Here is a 19,086-nt window from a genome sequence, read left to right as displayed (position 1 = left end):
GTGAACACAATTACTAAATCCATCCACTCTGCAAATATCGACTTCAACGATAGGGTTTCCAAGAAAAAAGTGCAAAATACCGTCTGGCGTATATTGAAAAGACCTCGTTATGGCATGTAAACGTTCGCCCCCCGAATTTCATATCCCTGCTAGCCCGAACACGGTGAATATTCGGATTATAGATTCGACCACGCGGATCGGTAAGCTTGCGCTGGAATTCTTGATGGAGCCTCCAATGAATGGAATGCAATATATGCCAATAATTCCTTCCTGGTCGTTTCTCATCGAGCACGGATCGGGCAAAAAATTGCTATTTGATATGGGAGTCCCCAAGGACTGGCGCAAGATGGCGCCTGTGGTGGTCAAGAGTCTAGAGTCACATGGATGGGACATTAATGTCGATAAAGAGGTTATAGATATTCTGAGTGGCCATGGTTTAGCGGCAGATGAAATCTCGGGTATTATTTGGAGGTACGTGGATGATGCATACTTCGGGCACATAGAATATAGTCTAAGTCCGAGAAAATGCCCTACTTACAATTAGGAATTGTGATTACAGTCACTGGCATTGGGATCATATCGGGGACCCTTCTCGATTTCCATCGTCTACAGAACTTATAGTCGGGCCCGGTTTCAGCGACCACCTTCTCCCAGGCTATCCCAAGAACCCCGATTCACCAGTCCGAGAAAGTGACCTTAGGTATTTTATTCCTAGCATGATCTCTCGTGTACCATTACTAGTCTGGCTCTAACAAATACTACATTTAAGCGCACGGAATCTACGTGAGATTCGATTTTCAAACGATGTCAAGATTGGTAGATTTCGAGCATTGGACTTTTTCGGCGATGGCTCTTTCTATCTTCTCGATACCCCAGGCCATACTATCGGGCATTTGGGTGGTCTTGCACGAACAACGACAAATCCCAATACATTCATTTTCATGGGAGGCGATCTCTGTCACCATGGTGGTGAGATACGGCCATCCAACCATCTTCAAATTCCATCGGATATCAATATTCTTGATCCACCTAATACGAACTTGCCATGTCCTGGAGCAGCCATATATGACCGACTACAGGCTAGTCGTAATCGTTCTTCAAATCAACCATTCTTCGACCCGGGAATGGCATCGGATATTGAAGAGACTAAAAATACAATCTCGAAAGCTCAGGAGGCCGACTCTCAGGGGAATATCTGGTTTATCTATTTCCCATGATCCAAGCTTACTTGGTATTGCTGACTTGTTTCCTCTGTCGGCGAACGAGTGGAAAAAGCACAATTGGCGGCAGAAGACTCTTTGGGCGTTTCTTCAGGATTTCTCCTCGGCGCTGAAGCTGTTGCGGGAGAATGAGCACTGCTAGCCTACATATGCGCTGCAGTAATAAACGAAGCCCTCTACCAAGGAATCGGACAGAATTATCGATAATTTAGATTTAATATACATTATGGACAATTGATCTATAGAAAAATACTTCATTCCCCCTTTCTACAATCCCATCATCCTTCGGAAGCCTTTGTTCTCAACAACCCAGCCACCACCAAGTTTAAATACGCCAGGGCCCTGTAGCTTCGAGTCCATCTTCCCCATCGCCATTTCCGTCAAGAAGGGACCCAGCTGGTTGGTAGGAGAATGCATCGACTGGTAGAGGTGCCGGATGCCAGGACCAAGGAGAACCATTCCGACTTTATACAAGATCCCAATGTTTGAAGGGATGTATGGCTTGATAGCCTCGTGTGTTGCGGGATCGACGAAAGCAGGTCTCACGCTATCCGCTTGGAATGTTTCTGGATGCTGGGCAGATATTTCGCCAAGATCAGCTTCGATCTCTCCTTTAACTTTGGCGAATAACTGAGAAAATCTTCCGGGTTCTTGGGTTGCTCCTTCGCCAGAGACATGGATGAATCGGAACGGTGGACTTGAGGGTTTGAGAGTGGAGAATGCATTTGCAGCTGCCAAGACGTAGTCCTTCGTAATCTTGATGTATTGTCTATTCAATGTTAGACGAAATTTCAAAGGCTTGGGGAGATGTTGCTAAGTATTGGCATACTCCTTGTTGACGTTATTTTGACTAGTTCCCAATGCCCAGACGCATCCATCCGCATCTTTCAACTGTTCTAAGAGTTCGGGTTGATAGATTTCAAAATCCTTTTGTTGGATCACATGTACCCGTGGGTCTTTGGCATCCTCTGCCATCTGCACTGGTCTGCGACTCAGAATGGAGATCTTGGAAATTGAGGTGTTCTTCAACATGGCATCAAGAACGGCCGAGCCGACAAGGCCAGTTGCACCAGTAAGGATGAGATGCATATTGAGATTATATCGAATATCGATCAAGCTTCTCTTGTTGGATAATACGATGAATATTTCCAGAAGTTCAACGTCGTGACTAGCATCCTTTATAGACTTTTCCAATCTCCAAGTCCGCTGCTTAATTCCGTCGGATCTTTCTATTTCTGATGCTGACACCACGCTAGCCTAATGCGGACAATGTACAGCCATAAACAGATAAAATGTGGATATTTCTGTCGATTTTTATTGGCTGAGATGGTTTAATGGCATCTAGGCATTATTGGAGACGTCAAATGGTTTGGAAGGAAGGCCTGGTTTGTATTCTTTTTTCTTCCATCTAGAAATGAAACTCAATTAGATAGTCAATATGGAAACGCTCAAATGAACTGCTCTATGGAGAACTTTTAGCCACATATGATTAGACATTTATAAAGGGGTACGAAGAGCTCTTGAATGCGGCATGAAAAAAAAAATAATGAACAACATTCGCTTTTTAACCAGCAGCATAAGTGCTTTTTCCTCTCAATTTTGCGCCGTACTTCCATAAGAATATCGGGGCTGGGACACCGATCGCAATCGCGACAAATGCAAGGACACTATTGCCCCATCCGTAATGCAGAGCATCATACATGTATGGTGCAAAAAGTGGAAAGCCAAAACCAGCGAGCGATCGGAGAAATGCACCTGCAGCGAGAGCACTGGCAGCGAATCGAGTATAAGTATCTACCATGTATGTCTGCATACATTGGAAGGAGATGATTGTTCCTGAGCCGAAGAGCACGGCACCAATGTTGGGTGCGATCCAATGGCAATGTGACTGAGCAGTCCAACCGTAGATAAAGAGACCGGCTGGGAGGAGGATTGCAGCTACTACAAGAAGCGGGACGCGAAATTCTGGCCGACCAACGTTGTTATTGCGAGCTTTGAGACGTCGGTATATACGGTCATTGAGGGGTGCACAGATCTGAGAACCGAGCCAAAAGCCCAGACCAAGGGAAATATAATTGAGACCACCGATTCCTGTTGACTCGTTGTAGTATTCCGGGCTGGTCCAAAGGGACGGGAAGGTAGAGAGGACGAGATACATTATGCCGTAGACGTAGGCCATATAGAGCGCGAGGACTTGGACAATGGGTTGCGTAAGAAGGAGGCGGAAAGGGCGAATCAGCGAGCTGCGTAAAACTTCAGGAAGAGTTTTCTTTTGAAGTTCGGCCTCGGTTTGGTAGGATTCATCATTTGTATCTTTGCGAAGTTTTCGAGCTCGATCACGCAGAATGCGAGGGCCGTAGGTCTCGCGGAGGAAAAAGAGACCGGCAAGCTGAATCAGACCATCGGCTATAGAAGTCGCATAGAAGACCCATCGCCAAGTAGTGTTCTCTGCGATGAAACCACCAGCGATAGGGCCAAGGGCCGGGCCGAGAAGGGGGGCCAAACTATAGATTGCGATACTTTTACCACGTTCTTCTGGACGAAAGCAATCAGATAGCACGCCACCTCCCACCTACTACAGTCAGCAATCATTACTCCTTTTTTTTTCATTCTGGGTCTTTCCGGGCGAATGGCATAGAAGAGATATACTCACAGCCAAGGGAGCACTGCCTCCTAATCCCGCAAAGAATCGACAGACAATCATCTGCACTTTCGTCTGAGAAACAGCACAGCCGATGTTGAAGACCAGAAAGAACAGGTTTGCCAGTTGTAATACAATCACGCGCCCATATATCTCTGACAAGGGACCTAAGAAGAGTGGGCCAACAGCGTATGCGAGGACGAAGACAGACAGCATCAACTGGGAGATCACTTGATCGGTAACATTAAACTGAGCTGCAATGGACGGCAATGCGGGAGCGACCATTGAGGAAGAAACGGGGGAGATGAAGGTAAAGAGTGAGACTGTGATTGTCGCTGCCCATTTCTTCTTGTTGGTCCAGTTTTTGGGGTTCTCTGGGTCATCGGGGCCATCCCAATCGACCTGGGAGAGTCAGTATCAGTATGTCTCTATCAGAAGTTCATGAGCGGTGATACATCACGTACAAGCTTTGACTCTTGTCGAGACCGGGTCGAACGAGTGGACTTGGATTTCTCCAAGCCCGCACTTGCTTGGCGTCCTTTTTCGAGATCAACATCACGCTCGTTGACGATTCCTCCCCGTACCTCCTGGATGGTCTCTGTTTTCTCCACATCCAGAGATTCTTCATCGCTCGTCATTGCATTGTCGCTATGGTAAACAGATTGATCGTCCAAATGTTTTGCTGAGTGAACTCGATCTAGATGGGGTTGATGAGGATTGGAGGTTGATCGGAGACGAGATTTAAATGATTCAGAGGTATCCTGGGGCCTAGAGTCGCCTATTGAATTGCCTGGCGCTGTAGTATCTTCTGAGTCTGAGGTTGCACTGGATTTAGAGGAAATGCTGTGATTCTGCACATGTTGATCTACCATGGTGAGTAGTGACCATGTACCAGTTTAGGATAGACCAGAATAATGGATTAAGCCTCGTATAATCCTATGAAGAAGAAGAGATATTCCGGTCGTAGGTAGATAGTGGTCGTGAGTCAAGTAAAAGAAAGGCAAACTTGCGAAGGCCCGTTCTTATACGTGAATACTAACTACATCACGCATAGAGGAGAAGCGGAATACATAAAACTTCTGCTATCAATGCGCGGTGATAAATCTGGTTAACACCGTGGAAGTGGATTCAAAGAACTGAAAATATTCACTTCAGAGCTCATCTTATTGGAGGCGAACAATCAAGCATGGACAACAAGATGGGCCAGGCCGCCTGTCCGATTACTTTTTTCTGCAATTTTGTAGATTTGCGGGGCCAAATCTCCCTGAACCGGCATGCTATCGTTTAAAAGCGGGAAATTTTAGGGTTCAACGGCGAATCGGACCGTTCGTGGAGCCGGTAAAACTCCGCTGGAACGGGGTTTTTCGCCCGGTACCGGGATGTGACTCAGCAGGTCGGCATCTCGGCACAGTCACAGCTTGCATAACAGCGTAGCAAACAGTGACTATATATAACTGGTATAAGAAGAGTTGATTGGCAGTAATTAAGAATAGGAGATGAAGTGGAGGAGATAAAAATAAAGAGAGAAAGGAGACAGTAAAAGCCTATAACGTAATGCGTAGAGGAAGATAGAGGGGACTGCAAACGCAAATGGACTATAAACGGATGGCTAGTGTACTACTAGACTTATGACACGAGTTTCAAATAGAAAGAAAAATGAACATTGAATAAGAAGAGGGATAGGTATCTATATCTAAATCCAATGTGGAGTGAACAAAAAAGAAATCTCTTGGTTATTTGTAGGAATAGCCGAACGCGGGGGTCGAACCCGCAACCTTGAGATTAAGAGTCTCACGCTCTACCGATTGAGCTAGCCCGGCAAGGGCTGTTGAAGAGCGGACCAACTTTTGGCTACATAAACCAGAAACTGATTACGCCAGTTCTCTCAATATGTCCATGGCACTGCAGTCTGCACAAAGAGGCAAATTGGCATTAATCAAGGTTCAACCTTTATGAATTCCGTCTGAAATCCCTAATTCATAGTTCTATTGCCTCCTACATTGTCTAATAGCCATTTCAGACACTCTGGTCGTTTTTTTTTTGACTTTTTACCAATTTGATCGTCAATATATATATACTACCGGTGTTTGCATCTAAGCACGATCATTTCACCAGAGTGATACTATCACTTATCAAGCCACACTGCACTCTGACCCAGCGTCAAGCTCCAAATCTAAGACATTGATTTTGCATTTTGCATTATTCTTTGAATTGACCAAAGTAACCCTGAACATACTCAAATAATGCTCAGTCCACGGATTTGGCTAGATGCAATGGCCGTGGCTTGAGTGGTGCATGCCGATACGTACTATGTACCCGGGCATCTAGGCACTCTATATGAAAGTACCAGTAAAGTATCCACGGTCTTTTGATTTAAAGTAAATCTCAAATAATTTACAATTTAGAGTCATTCCATCGAGTCTCTAAGTTCTTGCTACGTACCTTGGTGTAATTCCTATTGCTATAGATAATCCTGTAGCGAAGCATTCTATTTGCTTGAATCGATCTACAAATCACACACTCGAACCCCGTTTACAGAATACACGAGAGAGTTGCGAAAATTTCGATTGGTCATAAATCATGTTTTAATAGTTAGTTACATGGAACACATTATTAACAGAATTTAGCCACACTAAACCCGAGCACTAGGATCAGTGCGCTCGACATGCGATGTCGCACCGTGCTGAGTAGTCATTGCTTCCATCTTCTCATCAACCGCAGCATCCTGCAACTCTGCCTCCTTATTACCGTGTCGACCGATCTGGTACCACGGAAGTGAGAAAAGACGATCCATGCTCTCAAGAGATCGACCAGCCGTCTCAGGCACACTGAACCAAACCCAGACGCCACCCACAATTGTCACTGCAGCGAAGCACCAGAATGTACCCTTGGGACTGATACCACCAGCAGACACAGGGAGAAGCATGTTAGGCACGGCACGAGAGTTACCATATTGATTGGCAAAATGGAGGGTCATGGCGAGCGAGGTGCCCAACGCCCGAATACGCAAGGGGAACAGCTCAGCTGTAAGCAGATATTGCATCGAGTTCCAACCAAGCGCCCAACCGAATCCAGAGATATAAATCATGGCAATAGCACCACGGCTAGCTCCTTTCTTGCTCTCGGGCAGGACAAAGCCATCTACAACACCCATCTCAGGAACAGCAGTCAGGAAACCAGCGATATATAGCATGGAGATGGCCTGGAAGGCAATTCCGAGAAGCAAGGCACGTTTGCGACCGATAACATCGACTAAGAAGAGAGCGCAGGCAACTGCAGCGACAAGTTTGATAATACCAAAGACAGCAGTCACCAAAAGGTTCTCATTATTACCGGTGATGCCCAGTAGTTGGAAAAGATCGGTGGCATAGACGGTGATCGAGCCGGCACCAGACCATTGAGAGAGAATCTGGGCCATCAGGGTAAGGTAAACGCGATACAGATTGGAGGGAACAAGGAAGGTCTCCTTCAAGATGCCGACCGGGCCAGATCCCATCGTCGCCTCCATCTCCATTTGGTGGGCACTTTGGATGGCGTTGAGTTCATTGACGATGTATTCGTGGTCCGGGGGTAGGTTACGCAGACGGCAAAGGTTCTCGAGGGCCTTTTCATCTTTTCCTTGCTTGACGAGATAACGAGGCGACTCATACTGGAGGAAGGACAGACAGAAGATGAGACCAGCAAAGATGATGTGAAGACTGGTGGGAACCTCCTGTGAGAGCATTAGCATGACGATCTTTCCCGAGGACGACGGTGGTCGTCGGGGGGCTGAAAAGGAGTGGAATCTTACCCATCGGTTGTGAGTATCATCTCCCAAGTTGACTTGACATCCATAGTTTGCAAAATATGCCAGAACAATACCTGCAGGGTATCATCGCCGTTAGTGATGTTTGATCGCCGAGACAAGCACTGCGCCAAGTCCTGGGCTTGTTAAGCTTCCTTGGCTTGAGGCTATTTTACATACCGAGATAGACAAAACCAGTAAACACGCAGGTGCAGAGACCTCGAATAGCAGCCGGAGCCTGGAAGAATTAGACGAGAATTGGGCAGAAAAAAGGGAATAGAACTTACAATTTCAGCAAGATACACAGGTGCAACGACGACAGTCTGACCGACACCCAGACCAGCGACGAAACGACCAGCATAGACAGCACCAAGAGAACCATTGTTACCCATGAAAATGGCCATACCGAGTATCCAAAGGAGACAGAGTTGACGAGTGGCCCAGATACGACCGATTCGGTCACAGACTAAGAAAGCGCTGTTAAGGGAAGAGTAAGTATTAGCATGGCACAAAACCTTGGAAAATGATGAATGGAAAAGAAAACTCTGACATACAAGAGAGCACCTCCAACAGAACCGATTTGCACCATGGAAGTGACATTTCCTTTGATGTTGGTCTGTTCAACCTCAGAGTAGGACTCATAATTGATATAACGTTGAAAGTCCTTAGATTTGAAAGCACCAGCAATTAGACCTTCATCGATACCACGCGCAGCTCCCATCAAACCAAAAGAGACAACTGCAAACCAAAGCTTCCAGTTGAAGACTTGGGATGGCTCGCCGGTGTTTTTCAACCGGAAAATGTTGATGGGCTTTTTCGCACCGCCGGCCATGGTGGGCGATTTCACAGTATCAAGATCGATTTGAAATGCGACTGTGAATGTGAAAGAGGGAGAAAGGAAAGCTGAGTAAAGGGTATCACAAAAAGAGAAAAAAAAGGAAAAAGAAAAAGGAGATCAGTAGCTGGTGAACAAGAGCGAAGCCCTTTAATAACCTCACAAGAATGGGGATATCCTTGACATGCGGGGAACTTCCGGGGGAATTTGGGGAATTAGAGGGGGGAATGGAGTATGGAGCTCGGAGAAGAAGCGAGGTATTTCCGAAAGTAGAAAGAATACCAGATTGATCTCGCATATCAATTACATACTAAACTAGTTCGGCCCTATAGAACATTACCGGCATCTGGTTGTGCACCCCGGACTGTCCCCAGGCCGACTATCGCCGGGACAAGACAGAGTTGGCCAAGACTGGGGAGAATTGCCAAGAGAGCTTGCATACCGAGATAGATGGCCGATCTTTTCTATTTGACGGCATCGCCGGTAGGTCGGGTCAGCTGGTCCATTTATTTTCTGTTCTGGCCGAGGTTGCACCGGCATCCTGATCCTGCGACCCGCAAAGATGCGGCGTGCAGCCTTTTGGTGATTTGGTGATCAGCTCGCATATTTAGTTTTCTCGCACTTAATATACATATAAATCCAGCAGAGGTAGAGATGATGAGACACTGTTTCTGAAAGTAGTTACAGAAATCTCCTGCAAAGTACATCGAGAGAATTCCCTGGATAAACCTCGGCGAAGTTCCGTGTGGAGAGTTAAGCCACTCCACGGGGCGAAACCGGGGTAGGCCGACAAATGACACTTGGATCACCTCTTATTGGCCCAAAAGAAGCAAATGACAGTGCATGGCTTGGCGGGGTAAGGAGAAAAAAGCTCCCTGAACCACACATGGTGGACGCGTGGTGGGTTTTGGGGCTCGAAGCCTATCTCAAAAGAGTTGTCCGTGCACAGAAATCTGGGTTTATCATGGTGCCATTCGGAGTACCGTGATTGATATTATACTATTCCACTCGGCTACTCTTCCATAGAGTCATCGTGGTTTCTGCCGATCCCCGGGAGAATCTGATATATCTCATACATAGTACAAGAAGGAGAGCTCCGGACTTCGGATCGGTCAAGGGCTAGGGTCTATACTCCGCAGAGGAAGTACAGGTTCTGGATAAGTCGGTCCCTCGGAGTTTTTATGGGGGCCGTTTACTACATCGTCCCACTCGGGGCTTGGCCAGGCTACGTCTAGATGGGCATCGGTGTGAAAATTCTGCTTCACACATGATCAAAGAGTCCGGTGATGTGATCGGGTTGACTTACGGAGTACTCGGGGATGAGAAGAGTGTAAATAATACGACTAGACCGGGTGAGTTGCCTATTAACACTAGATCCTTGATCGGACCGGGAGATGCAAATGCAGTGAGCTTGATGACAGGAAGCTACTAAATGTTGAGCCCAACCAGAAGCCGTCGATAGTCATTACTCTACATTCTACAAGACATTAACGTCTATCTTAGCTGACTGAAAATGCTGCATTTACTGGAGGATAGCAGACATTGTGTATACTTTTGAATGGTAGTTACATTAGAAATTAACCAACCGTGGCGTGTCAAAACAGCCATGCCCTTTGACCACGTTCATTTCGTCGATATCGGAATATTTTGTCTTGAACGTCCATCCCCCAACCGAATTATGGAGCATATCACACCGAGTCTCGGACTCTTGGGCCTTTGTCCTCTGCCACAAGCAGCAACCCAAGATTCCTAGCTCTGAGACCGTCTTTCCCCCATCGAGACATGCGGGTCCCATCAAAAGATTGTCCGCATCTGGCGGGTGGATCTTCTCCATAAGAATATACCTCGACCATTCTGAAGTCGCAATTGAGTTCAAAAATGCCGGGATCGCATTTCCGTAGACGTTGTTGCCACCCCCTTCCAAAGATGGCTTCAGGATATAATTGGTGGAGCGTTCGACATCACAGGCAATCTGTCGAGCTTCCAGACCTGCCATGGAATCGTCCAAAGGAAGTATCGGTACAAATGTTTCACGAATTCTGGCGACTTCGGAGGAAGACAGAAATCGTTCCAATACCCTCGGCTCCGTCAAGGCCTGCTGGACTTTCTTGAAAGTGGTTAGATGACCCAGCACGGAGGGACATTTAATTGCAGTGGATTTTTCCAACTGCAAGCGAGCATTGAAGCCTGATTCATCATACTCGCGGGCTTCGTAACCTGCTCGCTGATAAATCACCGATATCTCTACTGGGTTCTCTGATGCAAGCCATGGTGGGTGGAAGAGCAATGCGCGTTCTTCCGTGAGCTTGGTATACTTGAGTATATCTGGGAAATCTATACGATAGTTTGGAACAGCATCATCCTGATTCCATAAAACATATTCTATCGGTCGCTCATCGGCGATGTTGAACTGATCTTAGTGTTAATGGTGTCTTTTATGGCTGAAACAGTGGGGAAACTGACATTAAATGGCTGCACAATGAATAGGATCGCTGTCTGCCTCACCAGTTTGCTTCGTGGTGGTCCATACTTGTGGTGCGCTGATGCAAGAATTGCTGCGATGGACTCGATATTATGATTCTTCGGCAATGAATCGACAGGGAAATGTTTATCATTGACATTGTAACTCCCGGTCCTTGCGAGATAGCGGTGCATGTTGGCTACCTTATTTGCATGCGAAAAGCCAGAGCATGAGAACGAGTTGAATTCGACTTGCTTCAAACTAGTCTTCGATACGTTCGATGTCTGTTCCCTTGAAGAATCTCCAAGATGAAGCATATAATCGGAGCGAAAGATTCCGGCAGAGATGCCTTGGACGTATCCCGCATCCCTTGCGGCCTCATGAATCCCCCATAGCGCTTTTGCGAGAGGCTCCACTGGAATAAGATCTTGAATTGCATTGTAGATCCAATCCTCATCCTCTGCGATTGAGCAATATAGCTTGTTAAAGATTTGTTGAACTTCTAATGCTTGCTGGAAACGATCTCGGGGGAAAGTCGAAGGAAAACACTAGACCAGATGTCAAGATAGAACTCATTGCAGTTGGATCAGGGAAATATCACCCACGCTCACCCCCACAGGATGTGATAAGACACTATTTTCCGTCTCTGATTGGACGCGTTTCAACAGCGAGCCATGGTTAATTTGCCAGTCCTAATGATCGCCCAAGTGTTTTGTTAGCTGCGACCGCGGGGGACCGGCGCTGGGCGTCGAGGGCGAGGATTGAATATCGATACCTTGATCTGGGATACTAAAGAAAAAAGACGTTCTTCACTAAGATCAGGCGGGTATTCTTCATTCTCCAAGTAATCTAAGGAATCCATCATGTGGATGAGTGCGAACCGTGGGTAGTCGAAGGAAGATAGTCCCGTGTGGCGTGGAGAAAAGCCCCTTCAACGGCGAACACGTTAAGAATTGGGGCGAAAAGTCGAAGGCAAAAGAAGTGACGTCTTTGAAAAGAGGACATTTTGCGAAGAACAACACAACCGCATCTTGTTATTTGTCTTTAGTCTTTGATATTCTCAGATATACTTATTGAAAAGGTCTATTGCTGAAAAGAGTAACCCTCTTGGTGGCCTCTCGCGATGTCTTTTCTCTGCTTTCAACCCAAGCCCGACTAGTCGCAGATCATAGCAATGAGGCTCGGAGAGCTCCTATCTAAAATTGGACTTGCTAGTGAATATACTAGGCCAGACACCATACGGTCATAGCGAACGCGATGGCCGGGGATCCCAACTCGCACTGGAAACAAGTTCTGATTATCGTGCCTATCGTTGGAACCACTATTGCGACAATAATATACGTGCTTCGTTTGTTTGCCCGACATATGATCACGCAGAAATTACGAATAGAGGATATTATCATGGGTCTGGGCTTGATTTTTACCTGGGGTGTTGCAGGGTGTGTAGTATATGGTGAGTCAATCCGGATGAGATAAGAGTCGACCATTGTTCAATGAATAAATTTTTTATTGTAGCGGCTTTTCATGGAATCGGAGTTGGTAAGACTATATGGGCCTTACCACGCGAAGAAAGGAGGCGCATCACTCTGGTATACATCGCAAATTGGACTACCCATGTTAAATGAATGACATCTAATTGTTGTGATAATAGGCCGATTGGATCTTACAAAAGTTCTGGCCCGCAGCTCAAGTTTTGGTGAAAGTCTCAATTATACTCTTCCTTCGTCGGCTTCTCGACTGTCTCGTACGATTCAAGATATATGCGACAGTAGTTATTGTATTCGTGGTCGCGTGGGGAGTCACTGCGATCATGGGAAATACATTTCAATGCTGGCCAGTTCAATATTTTTGGATCAAAAGTATCCATGGCAGCTGTATGAAGGGTCAGAATACTTTCTTTATTATCATCGGCTCGTTGTCGCTCGCCCAGGACGTGCTTATCCTATGTCTACCACTGCCTGTAGTATGGCAGCTCCATGCCCCCTTGCGTCAAAAGATTGAGATTACACTACTATTCTCGATTGGATGCTTGTAAGCTAAACCGGCATTCAATACCCTGTGTTTCATTTGAGAGGCTAATAATCCATGGCAGAGTTTGCATATTCAGCATTTTACGTCTCGTCGCGTTGAGAAATTTTCAAGCAGACAACCTAACAGGTGTGTTTTTTTTTCATATTCACAAGAGATATAAAGTGGAACAATAACATTTGTATCAGGATCCAGTTTCTTCACCTTAATATGGACTATCTTGGAGCTAGATGTGGCGATAATATGCGGATGTCTATTGCTGATGAAGCCTCTCGTTCAGTCCTGCATCCAATACATGCGAAGAGAAATAACACGATTAAGCAGCGGATCTCAGTCTCGTGGCTCTGAAATGATGGGTGAATCGCCGGTTTCTCATGGTGGATTTGCATTAGAAGACCAGAGCCAGCAACTTCAAATGGAAAGATAAGACCCTCAAGCTAGGAATATTGCAAGGTTAACTAGAATTTAATACAAGATAATGCACATAAGTAGGATATGCCCTTTTCCTGACGGGATGATAAATGTGCCATGGAAACTTTCCAATATTACTCAATTAGCATAATTAGGAGTTACGGGCCAAAATGTCTGCCGAGGTATTACTGAAGACAGAAAATTGTTTTAGAAATAATATCAAGGCTTGTGAGTTTCTTGATCAAGCTGGTCTAGTTATCATGAAAACAATCCAGAGTGTCTCATTTCCATGATTTCCATGAGAGACTCATGATACAGAAAGCGGATATGATCTTCCCAGCCAAGCAGCTTTTCTTCCGACGAGAAGAAGGGATTCTGCGAATAAAACTTGTCCCTTGGCATTCTGCATAGCTGCATAGGGCTAAGAGTCAAGATTGAACCGACATGCAAATTAGTCCTACGATACTACCAAATCTGTGCAATCCAACCCGAAATACCACTCGGCTTAGTTGCCAAGAAGAACGTATAGCCTATAATCAGTCAAGTTTGACCCAAGGATTTCCGTATCTCAACTGATCCATCCTGAAACGATACGGAGTTGTCGTAAAGCGCATTATCTCCCCGCTTTGCCAAGGGTGCCTATGTCTTCATGAATGGCGCGATTATTTCGAGGTATAGGGGTAGGGCATAGGATTCCGTCTCGTTTTGGGCCTTGCTAAAGGAGCCCAGATTTGGCAAACCCCAGACTCCTTGATTTTCGTGTCTTCAGCACTGCTTTCCTGAGCTTTTTTGAAACGGGATAAATGTTACTCCTGCAATCGCGTCCCCCAGAAAGAAATTACTCCACGCCACCAGTGTTAACAATGTAGAGAGAATGGACATTGTGACGATGTTTCTGGAGTGAGCCAGTCGGCAAACTGGGCGACGGGCGAACGGCGATGGTTTCATCCCGCGAATGAAGGACGGTTAGGAATATTCGACGAGGCATAAAATCGAGCCTCGTCGCTCTACTCACAAAGGTCGTACGGGACACCACCAGATCTAGGACAACATCGTTGGACACTTTAAGTGTTAAAGTCTTATTGAAAATCAAAGCTGCCCTCAAAGAACGCAAGCAAAAAGATGCTGCAGATTGTAGCACCTGTTCTTTTGGCCACGCTGGTAGCCAGTCATGGCCATGTGACGAATATTGTGGTGAATGGTGTCTCCTACGAGGGATGGGATATAAATTCATTCCCATACTCTTCAGACCCACCGGCTGTTGTCGCATGGGGCACGCCTAATACTGGGAATGGATTTATTGAACCCTGTACGGTTTCCCAAATATCTCTCTCATTTGGTGACATAGAACTCTTTTCAAGCTAACGAATACTAGCAAATTATGGTAGCGATGACATTATCTGTCATCTCAACGCGACAAACCCGAAAGGACACGCGACAGTGGCCGCTGGTGGCAAGATCAATCTTCAGTGGACGACTTGGCCCGATTCTCATCATGGCCCAGTGATTGACTACCTTGCTGACTGTGGGGACTCGTGTGAAAGTGTTGACAAGACAACCTTGAAGTTCTTCAAGATTGATGGCGTGGGTCTTGTTGATGGCTCTGAAGTTCCAGGTACTTGGGGCGATGACCAGTTGATTAGTAACAGCATGAGCTGGATGGTCCAAATTCCTTCAACTATTGCCCCGGGAAACTATGTTCTGCGACATGAGCTCATTGCACTCCATGGCGCAGGGGCAGAGGGTGGTGCACAAAACTATCCCCAGTGCTTCAACTTGAAGATCACTGGCTCTGGCAGTGACAAACCAGCCGGTGTCTTGGGAACAAGCCTGTACAAATCAACAGACCCTGGGATTCTGGTGAACATCTACAATTCACTCTCGACGTATATCGTGCCAGGTCCAACTCTGTATAGTGGAGCTGTATCTATTAGCCAGGCAACTTCTGCAATTACTGCCAGTGGAACTGCAACTACGGGAATAGATTCAAGTCCTACTACAACTGCTTCCACTACAAGGACCACCATAACCACTACAGTGACGACGTCCCAAACTACAACCACTACTAGCCGAGCGACAACCCTCTCGACTACAACCAGCGCTGGTGGTGGCAGCACCTCAACCCAGTCACTATATGGCCAATGTGGAGGAAGTGGATGGCCTGGGGCGACAGCGTGTGCCTCGACAGCTACCTGCACTGCTTATAATGACTATTATTCACAGTGTGTCCCAACCTCTACTTGAAAGGAGTGAATCCATCAAAGGCTAGTAAGGAGGATACTATACAAAGAACAGCGTATTAATTTTCAGCTTTTGTTGCACTTTTTGTACTTTCGATATCTTCATTGAGCTTCGTCAAAATCAACAAAGCATCTGAAGATGTCGAGACTATCGGATGTCGTCTACCTGTAGAATAAGCTAAGATTCCGATTGGCCATAAACATCTAACTTCTAAACGGCCATAGAATTGATTTCGCGACGTGTTCAGATATTATGTCCTGGCCCCTTGAGTGAAAGGTTGTGACAATACATATATAGGTATATATTCGTTTAGATAGCTCTCCGTACTTGAGACTGCTTTGACCGAGTATCAATGCTCGGTCCTTATGTTTGAAACACTGCTAACTATAATACTTCCAAACATGTAAATGTGGAAAAATTATCCGCGATCGTAAGATTGTGCATCAGGACATTATCAATCTCGGGATCATAAGGCCCCAAAACTGGTGGAGTCAAGCTGGTTGTAATGCCAGAAAATATAAGTCCCCAAAGAGATCGCATAGCCGAATTGTGCAGGCCGTTTCCCCCACCGTGTATAACCAATAACGTTGGATGTGAGCTTGGCTTGGTGGGTCAATGAAAGCCTCGGATGATGGATGTTGCACCGAACAAGGCATGAGATCGCCGTTAGAGAACGGGACAATGATTGTGGTCCGCTCATCAGCCGAGAAATCCGCTCCTGAATTCGATAGCCTCCCTATGTAAAACGTCTGATAAATGATAGATCTTGCTCAATCATCCATCCACTTGAGTCAGCGACTAAGAATCTCAGCAATGCGAGCCAGCTTCCTTGCCACTCTTGCAGGGTCACTTTCCCTTGCGAAGATTTCCCTCGGAATAAACATTATCTCGTCTAATGATGATGGCTGGGCGGAAGTGAATATTCGCTCTTTCTTTGACTCTTTATCTGATGCTGGCCACTCCGTGGTTATTTCAGCCCCGGCAGAGAATCAGAGTGGAAAAGGTCTGCTGATTATCCATAGTCGTCTTGTATCACAATGGCTAAATGAGTATATTGATATAGGTTCCTTCGAAGAGACGCCAACCACACTTGATAGGCCTTGTGAATTCAACAGCTGCCCAACTGGTAGTCCAGCCGTAGGACACAATTCATCTGAGCCTCGTCTCAATTATGTCAACTCCTACCCTGCAACTTCCATGAAGTATGGAATCAACTCGATTGGGCCTAAATTCTTTGATGGCCCTCCCGATCTTGCAGTTGCAGGACCTAATGTATGGGTTTGGTCATAGTATTCCTACTCAAGTATACTGACACTAGCAGGTCGGTAATAATATTGGAATCGCGGTTTATTTCTCCGGAACTGCAGGCGCAGCTACTTACGCAGCGCATCACGATGGAATTCCTGCAATTGCATTTTCTGGCGCAACTGGATCCCAAACAGCTTGGAATGCATCTTCAAGCTATCCTCATTATAGCCAGGTTTATGCTGATGCGGCCACAAACTTCACCAATTTACTTGTTGCGACGGGGATTCCTTACCTCCCTAATGATGTATGCATGCCCTCCTTGCTTTTCTCTTTGTTAATGAGTTTGAACTAACTTGAGACCTAGATTTGGCTTAACGTCAATTTCCCCTCGGTTTCAGAGACTAAATGCGCTAGTTCTGAAGACATTTCATTTGTCCTGTCGCGGATTCACGTGGCAGTTCCTCTCATCACCCCTGATGATGTGACAACCTGTGGTGGAAACAGACTACCAAGCGAAATTGGCGTTTCCTTCGCCTCGGGCTGCTACGCAAGCGTGTCAGTTGGAATGGCGGGCACTAAGGAGGATGCGAATGCCACTATGCAGGGAGTTGTTTTGAAGAAACTTGGTGATGTATTTACTTGTCTACCTTGATTGGTGGAATGACGATCAAAGGGCATTCTCCAATGCAACTCTACATTTAATGTGTTTCAAAGACAATGATCAACCCCAATACTATTCTATATTGATAAATTAGAAACCTATGATAATTGCGCTCTCCCCCCCTCCCCACCACGAGTAGAAACTACTTGCTGTACTAGTATAGCACAAGTATAGTAGGCTAACTAGTTCATATTGAATGATAGGCGTTTCTGCATGCCTTCTCGGTGGGGCTATCAAGCTACTATTTTGAAACCTCAAAGTGGTGGAAACGACTGCAAAGGACGAATCGCTTGAAGTCACGAACCCACGGGGATTTTCAGTTCCATAATCGAACGAGGGGTGTTCGTCAACTGCTATTCCACTTTGGGATCGATGGCCGTTCTGAAATCGGGTATTCTCCGGCCCTGCAGATCTCGGCGGATTTACCAGATTGACCGGTGACAATTCTTGATAGGAAAATCCCAAGGTCGATCTTCAAAAAATATAAAGAAGCGACTGAATCAGGAGAAATGAGCATTTGAACTCTGCCATAGATCTCGAATATATCGAAAATGATTTTCCAATCGGCTGTGTGTCTCTTGAGTGTCGCTGGGCTATCTACCGCTGCCCCGCGAGAAGTTGGATCAATTGCACTTTCACGACGGGGAACAGTTGGCTCCGATGATATAGTCGGTTTTGAGCAGACTGTTCCCTCTGGAACGACTGGTGAAGTCTACTTAGCCTACCAACCCCATCTCAAAGTTGTCAATGGATGTGTGCCATTCCCTGCTGTCGATGCAGACGGTAACACCAAGTGAGTTTACCTTAAAGAGTTATCTTATACAGCTATAATGTGGAGTCTAACAATACCAGTGCCGGTCTTGATATTACTGGCGCTTCAAATGGGGACTGCAGTAGCAGCACCGGCCAGATTTATGTGCGAGGCAAGACTTCCGGTGATTACTATGCACTGGTGTATGCTTGGTATTTCCCAAAGGATGAGCCCTCCTCGGGCTTGGGACATCGACATGATTGGGAAGGTGTAATTGTTTGGTTATCCGATTCGACCAGTACAAGCTCTGATAATATCGTTGCGGTATGCCCAAGTGCGCATGGCGGTTGGGATTGCTCAACAGATGGCTACACGCTAGATGGTACCTCCCCATTGATTAAATATTATAGTACCTGGCCTGTGGACCATCAATGCGGTCTTACAGACACCGTCGGTGGTACGCAACCTTTGATAGCCTGGGAGTCTCTCCCTTCAGTTGCACAAGATGCCCTGGGTACAACTGATTTTGGCGACGCGAATGTCCCCTTGAATGATGGCAACATGGACTCGAACCTAGGAAAGGCTACGTTCTAAATGGAAGAATCCTGATCGTCCCTGTAAACAACTAGTTATGAAGACCTGGTCCATATTCTATATTTCTGTCTAATGCCAAGCTATGCCGACGAATTTTATCTGATAATTAAATGCGAAAGGTAGCAACCCATCAAAGTTTGATGACCTAAATAAAATGGAATGAAAAGAATGCAAAAGAGAAAAACAAGCAAAAATGGTGGGATGAATATGA

At 46.0% G+C, this 19,086-nt stretch overlaps 9 protein-coding genes across 9 annotated transcripts; 5 read left to right on the top strand and 4 right to left on the bottom strand.

Annotated features, from left to right (window-relative positions):
- Nucleotides 1-109: 109 nt before the first annotated feature.
- On the top strand, nt 110-1,362 carry N7469_011563 (MBL fold metallo-hydrolase; the record flags this gene model as incomplete). Its single annotated transcript, XM_056650468.1, has 4 exons — nt 110-471; nt 560-700; nt 770-1,198; nt 1,224-1,362. 4 exons carry the CDS (start codon nt 110-112, stop codon nt 1,360-1,362), a joined length of 1,071 nt encoding a protein of 356 aa, XP_056494977.1.
- Nucleotides 1,363-1,487: 125 nt separating this feature from the next.
- On the bottom strand, nt 1,488-2,309 carry N7469_011562 (putative nucleoside-diphosphate-sugar epimerases; the record flags this gene model as incomplete). The annotated part of the gene is made up of 2 exons (XM_056650467.1): nt 1,488-1,989; nt 2,050-2,309. 2 exons carry the CDS (start codon nt 2,307-2,309, stop codon nt 1,488-1,490), a joined length of 762 nt encoding a protein of 253 aa, XP_056494976.1.
- A 475-nt stretch (nt 2,310-2,784) lies between these two features.
- On the bottom strand, nt 2,785-4,733 carry N7469_011561 (MFS transporter; the record flags this gene model as incomplete). The annotated part of the gene is made up of 3 exons (XM_056650466.1): nt 2,785-3,792; nt 3,874-4,263; nt 4,326-4,733. The coding sequence occupies 3 exons, from the start codon at nt 4,731-4,733 to the stop codon at nt 2,785-2,787; spliced, it is 1,806 nt and encodes a 601-aa protein (XP_056494975.1).
- Nucleotides 4,734-6,493: 1,760 nt separating this feature from the next.
- N7469_011560 (putative MFS quinate transporter) lies at nt 6,494-8,477 on the bottom strand (the record flags this gene model as incomplete). The annotated part of the gene is made up of 5 exons (XM_056650465.1): nt 6,494-7,573; nt 7,652-7,722; nt 7,826-7,883; nt 7,933-8,122; nt 8,200-8,477. 5 exons carry the CDS (start codon nt 8,475-8,477, stop codon nt 6,494-6,496), a joined length of 1,677 nt encoding a protein of 558 aa, XP_056494974.1.
- A 1,573-nt stretch (nt 8,478-10,050) lies between these two features.
- N7469_011559 (glutathione synthetase) lies at nt 10,051-11,803 on the bottom strand (the record flags this gene model as incomplete). The annotated part of the gene is made up of 4 exons (XM_056650464.1): nt 10,051-10,890; nt 10,944-11,489; nt 11,553-11,633; nt 11,717-11,803. 4 exons carry the CDS (start codon nt 11,801-11,803, stop codon nt 10,051-10,053), a joined length of 1,554 nt encoding a protein of 517 aa, XP_056494973.1.
- A 395-nt stretch (nt 11,804-12,198) lies between these two features.
- Nucleotides 12,199-12,976, top strand: N7469_011558 (uncharacterized protein; the record flags this gene model as incomplete). Its single annotated transcript, XM_056650463.1, has 3 exons — nt 12,199-12,394; nt 12,457-12,557; nt 12,593-12,976. The coding sequence occupies 3 exons, from the start codon at nt 12,199-12,201 to the stop codon at nt 12,974-12,976; spliced, it is 681 nt and encodes a 226-aa protein (XP_056494972.1).
- A 1,526-nt stretch (nt 12,977-14,502) lies between these two features.
- Nucleotides 14,503-15,624, top strand: N7469_011557 (putative endo-1,4-beta-glucanase; the record flags this gene model as incomplete). The annotated part of the gene is made up of 2 exons (XM_056650462.1): nt 14,503-14,689; nt 14,756-15,624. The coding sequence occupies 2 exons, from the start codon at nt 14,503-14,505 to the stop codon at nt 15,622-15,624; spliced, it is 1,056 nt and encodes a 351-aa protein (XP_056494971.1).
- Nucleotides 15,625-16,434: 810 nt separating this feature from the next.
- On the top strand, nt 16,435-17,521 carry N7469_011556 (uncharacterized protein; the record flags this gene model as incomplete). The annotated part of the gene is made up of 3 exons (XM_056650461.1): nt 16,435-16,893; nt 16,943-17,173; nt 17,234-17,521. 3 exons carry the CDS (start codon nt 16,435-16,437, stop codon nt 17,519-17,521), a joined length of 978 nt encoding a protein of 325 aa, XP_056494970.1.
- A 560-nt stretch (nt 17,522-18,081) lies between these two features.
- Nucleotides 18,082-18,875, top strand: N7469_011555 (NPP1 family protein; the record flags this gene model as incomplete). The annotated part of the gene is made up of 2 exons (XM_056650460.1): nt 18,082-18,323; nt 18,356-18,875. 2 exons carry the CDS (start codon nt 18,082-18,084, stop codon nt 18,873-18,875), a joined length of 762 nt encoding a protein of 253 aa, XP_056494969.1.
- Between the last annotated feature and the right edge of the window lie 211 nt (nt 18,876-19,086).

This window comes from Penicillium citrinum, assembly GCF_028827155.1.
Source record: "Penicillium citrinum strain IBT 23319 chromosome Unknown utg000011l:1.0-294111.0:1.0-294243.0, whole genome shotgun sequence".
In the NCBI taxonomy this organism is placed as follows: Eukaryota; Fungi; Ascomycota; class Eurotiomycetes; order Eurotiales; family Aspergillaceae; genus Penicillium; species Penicillium citrinum.
Note: the sequence above shows the minus strand (reverse complement) of the source record. Positions and strands in the feature narration are given on the sequence as shown.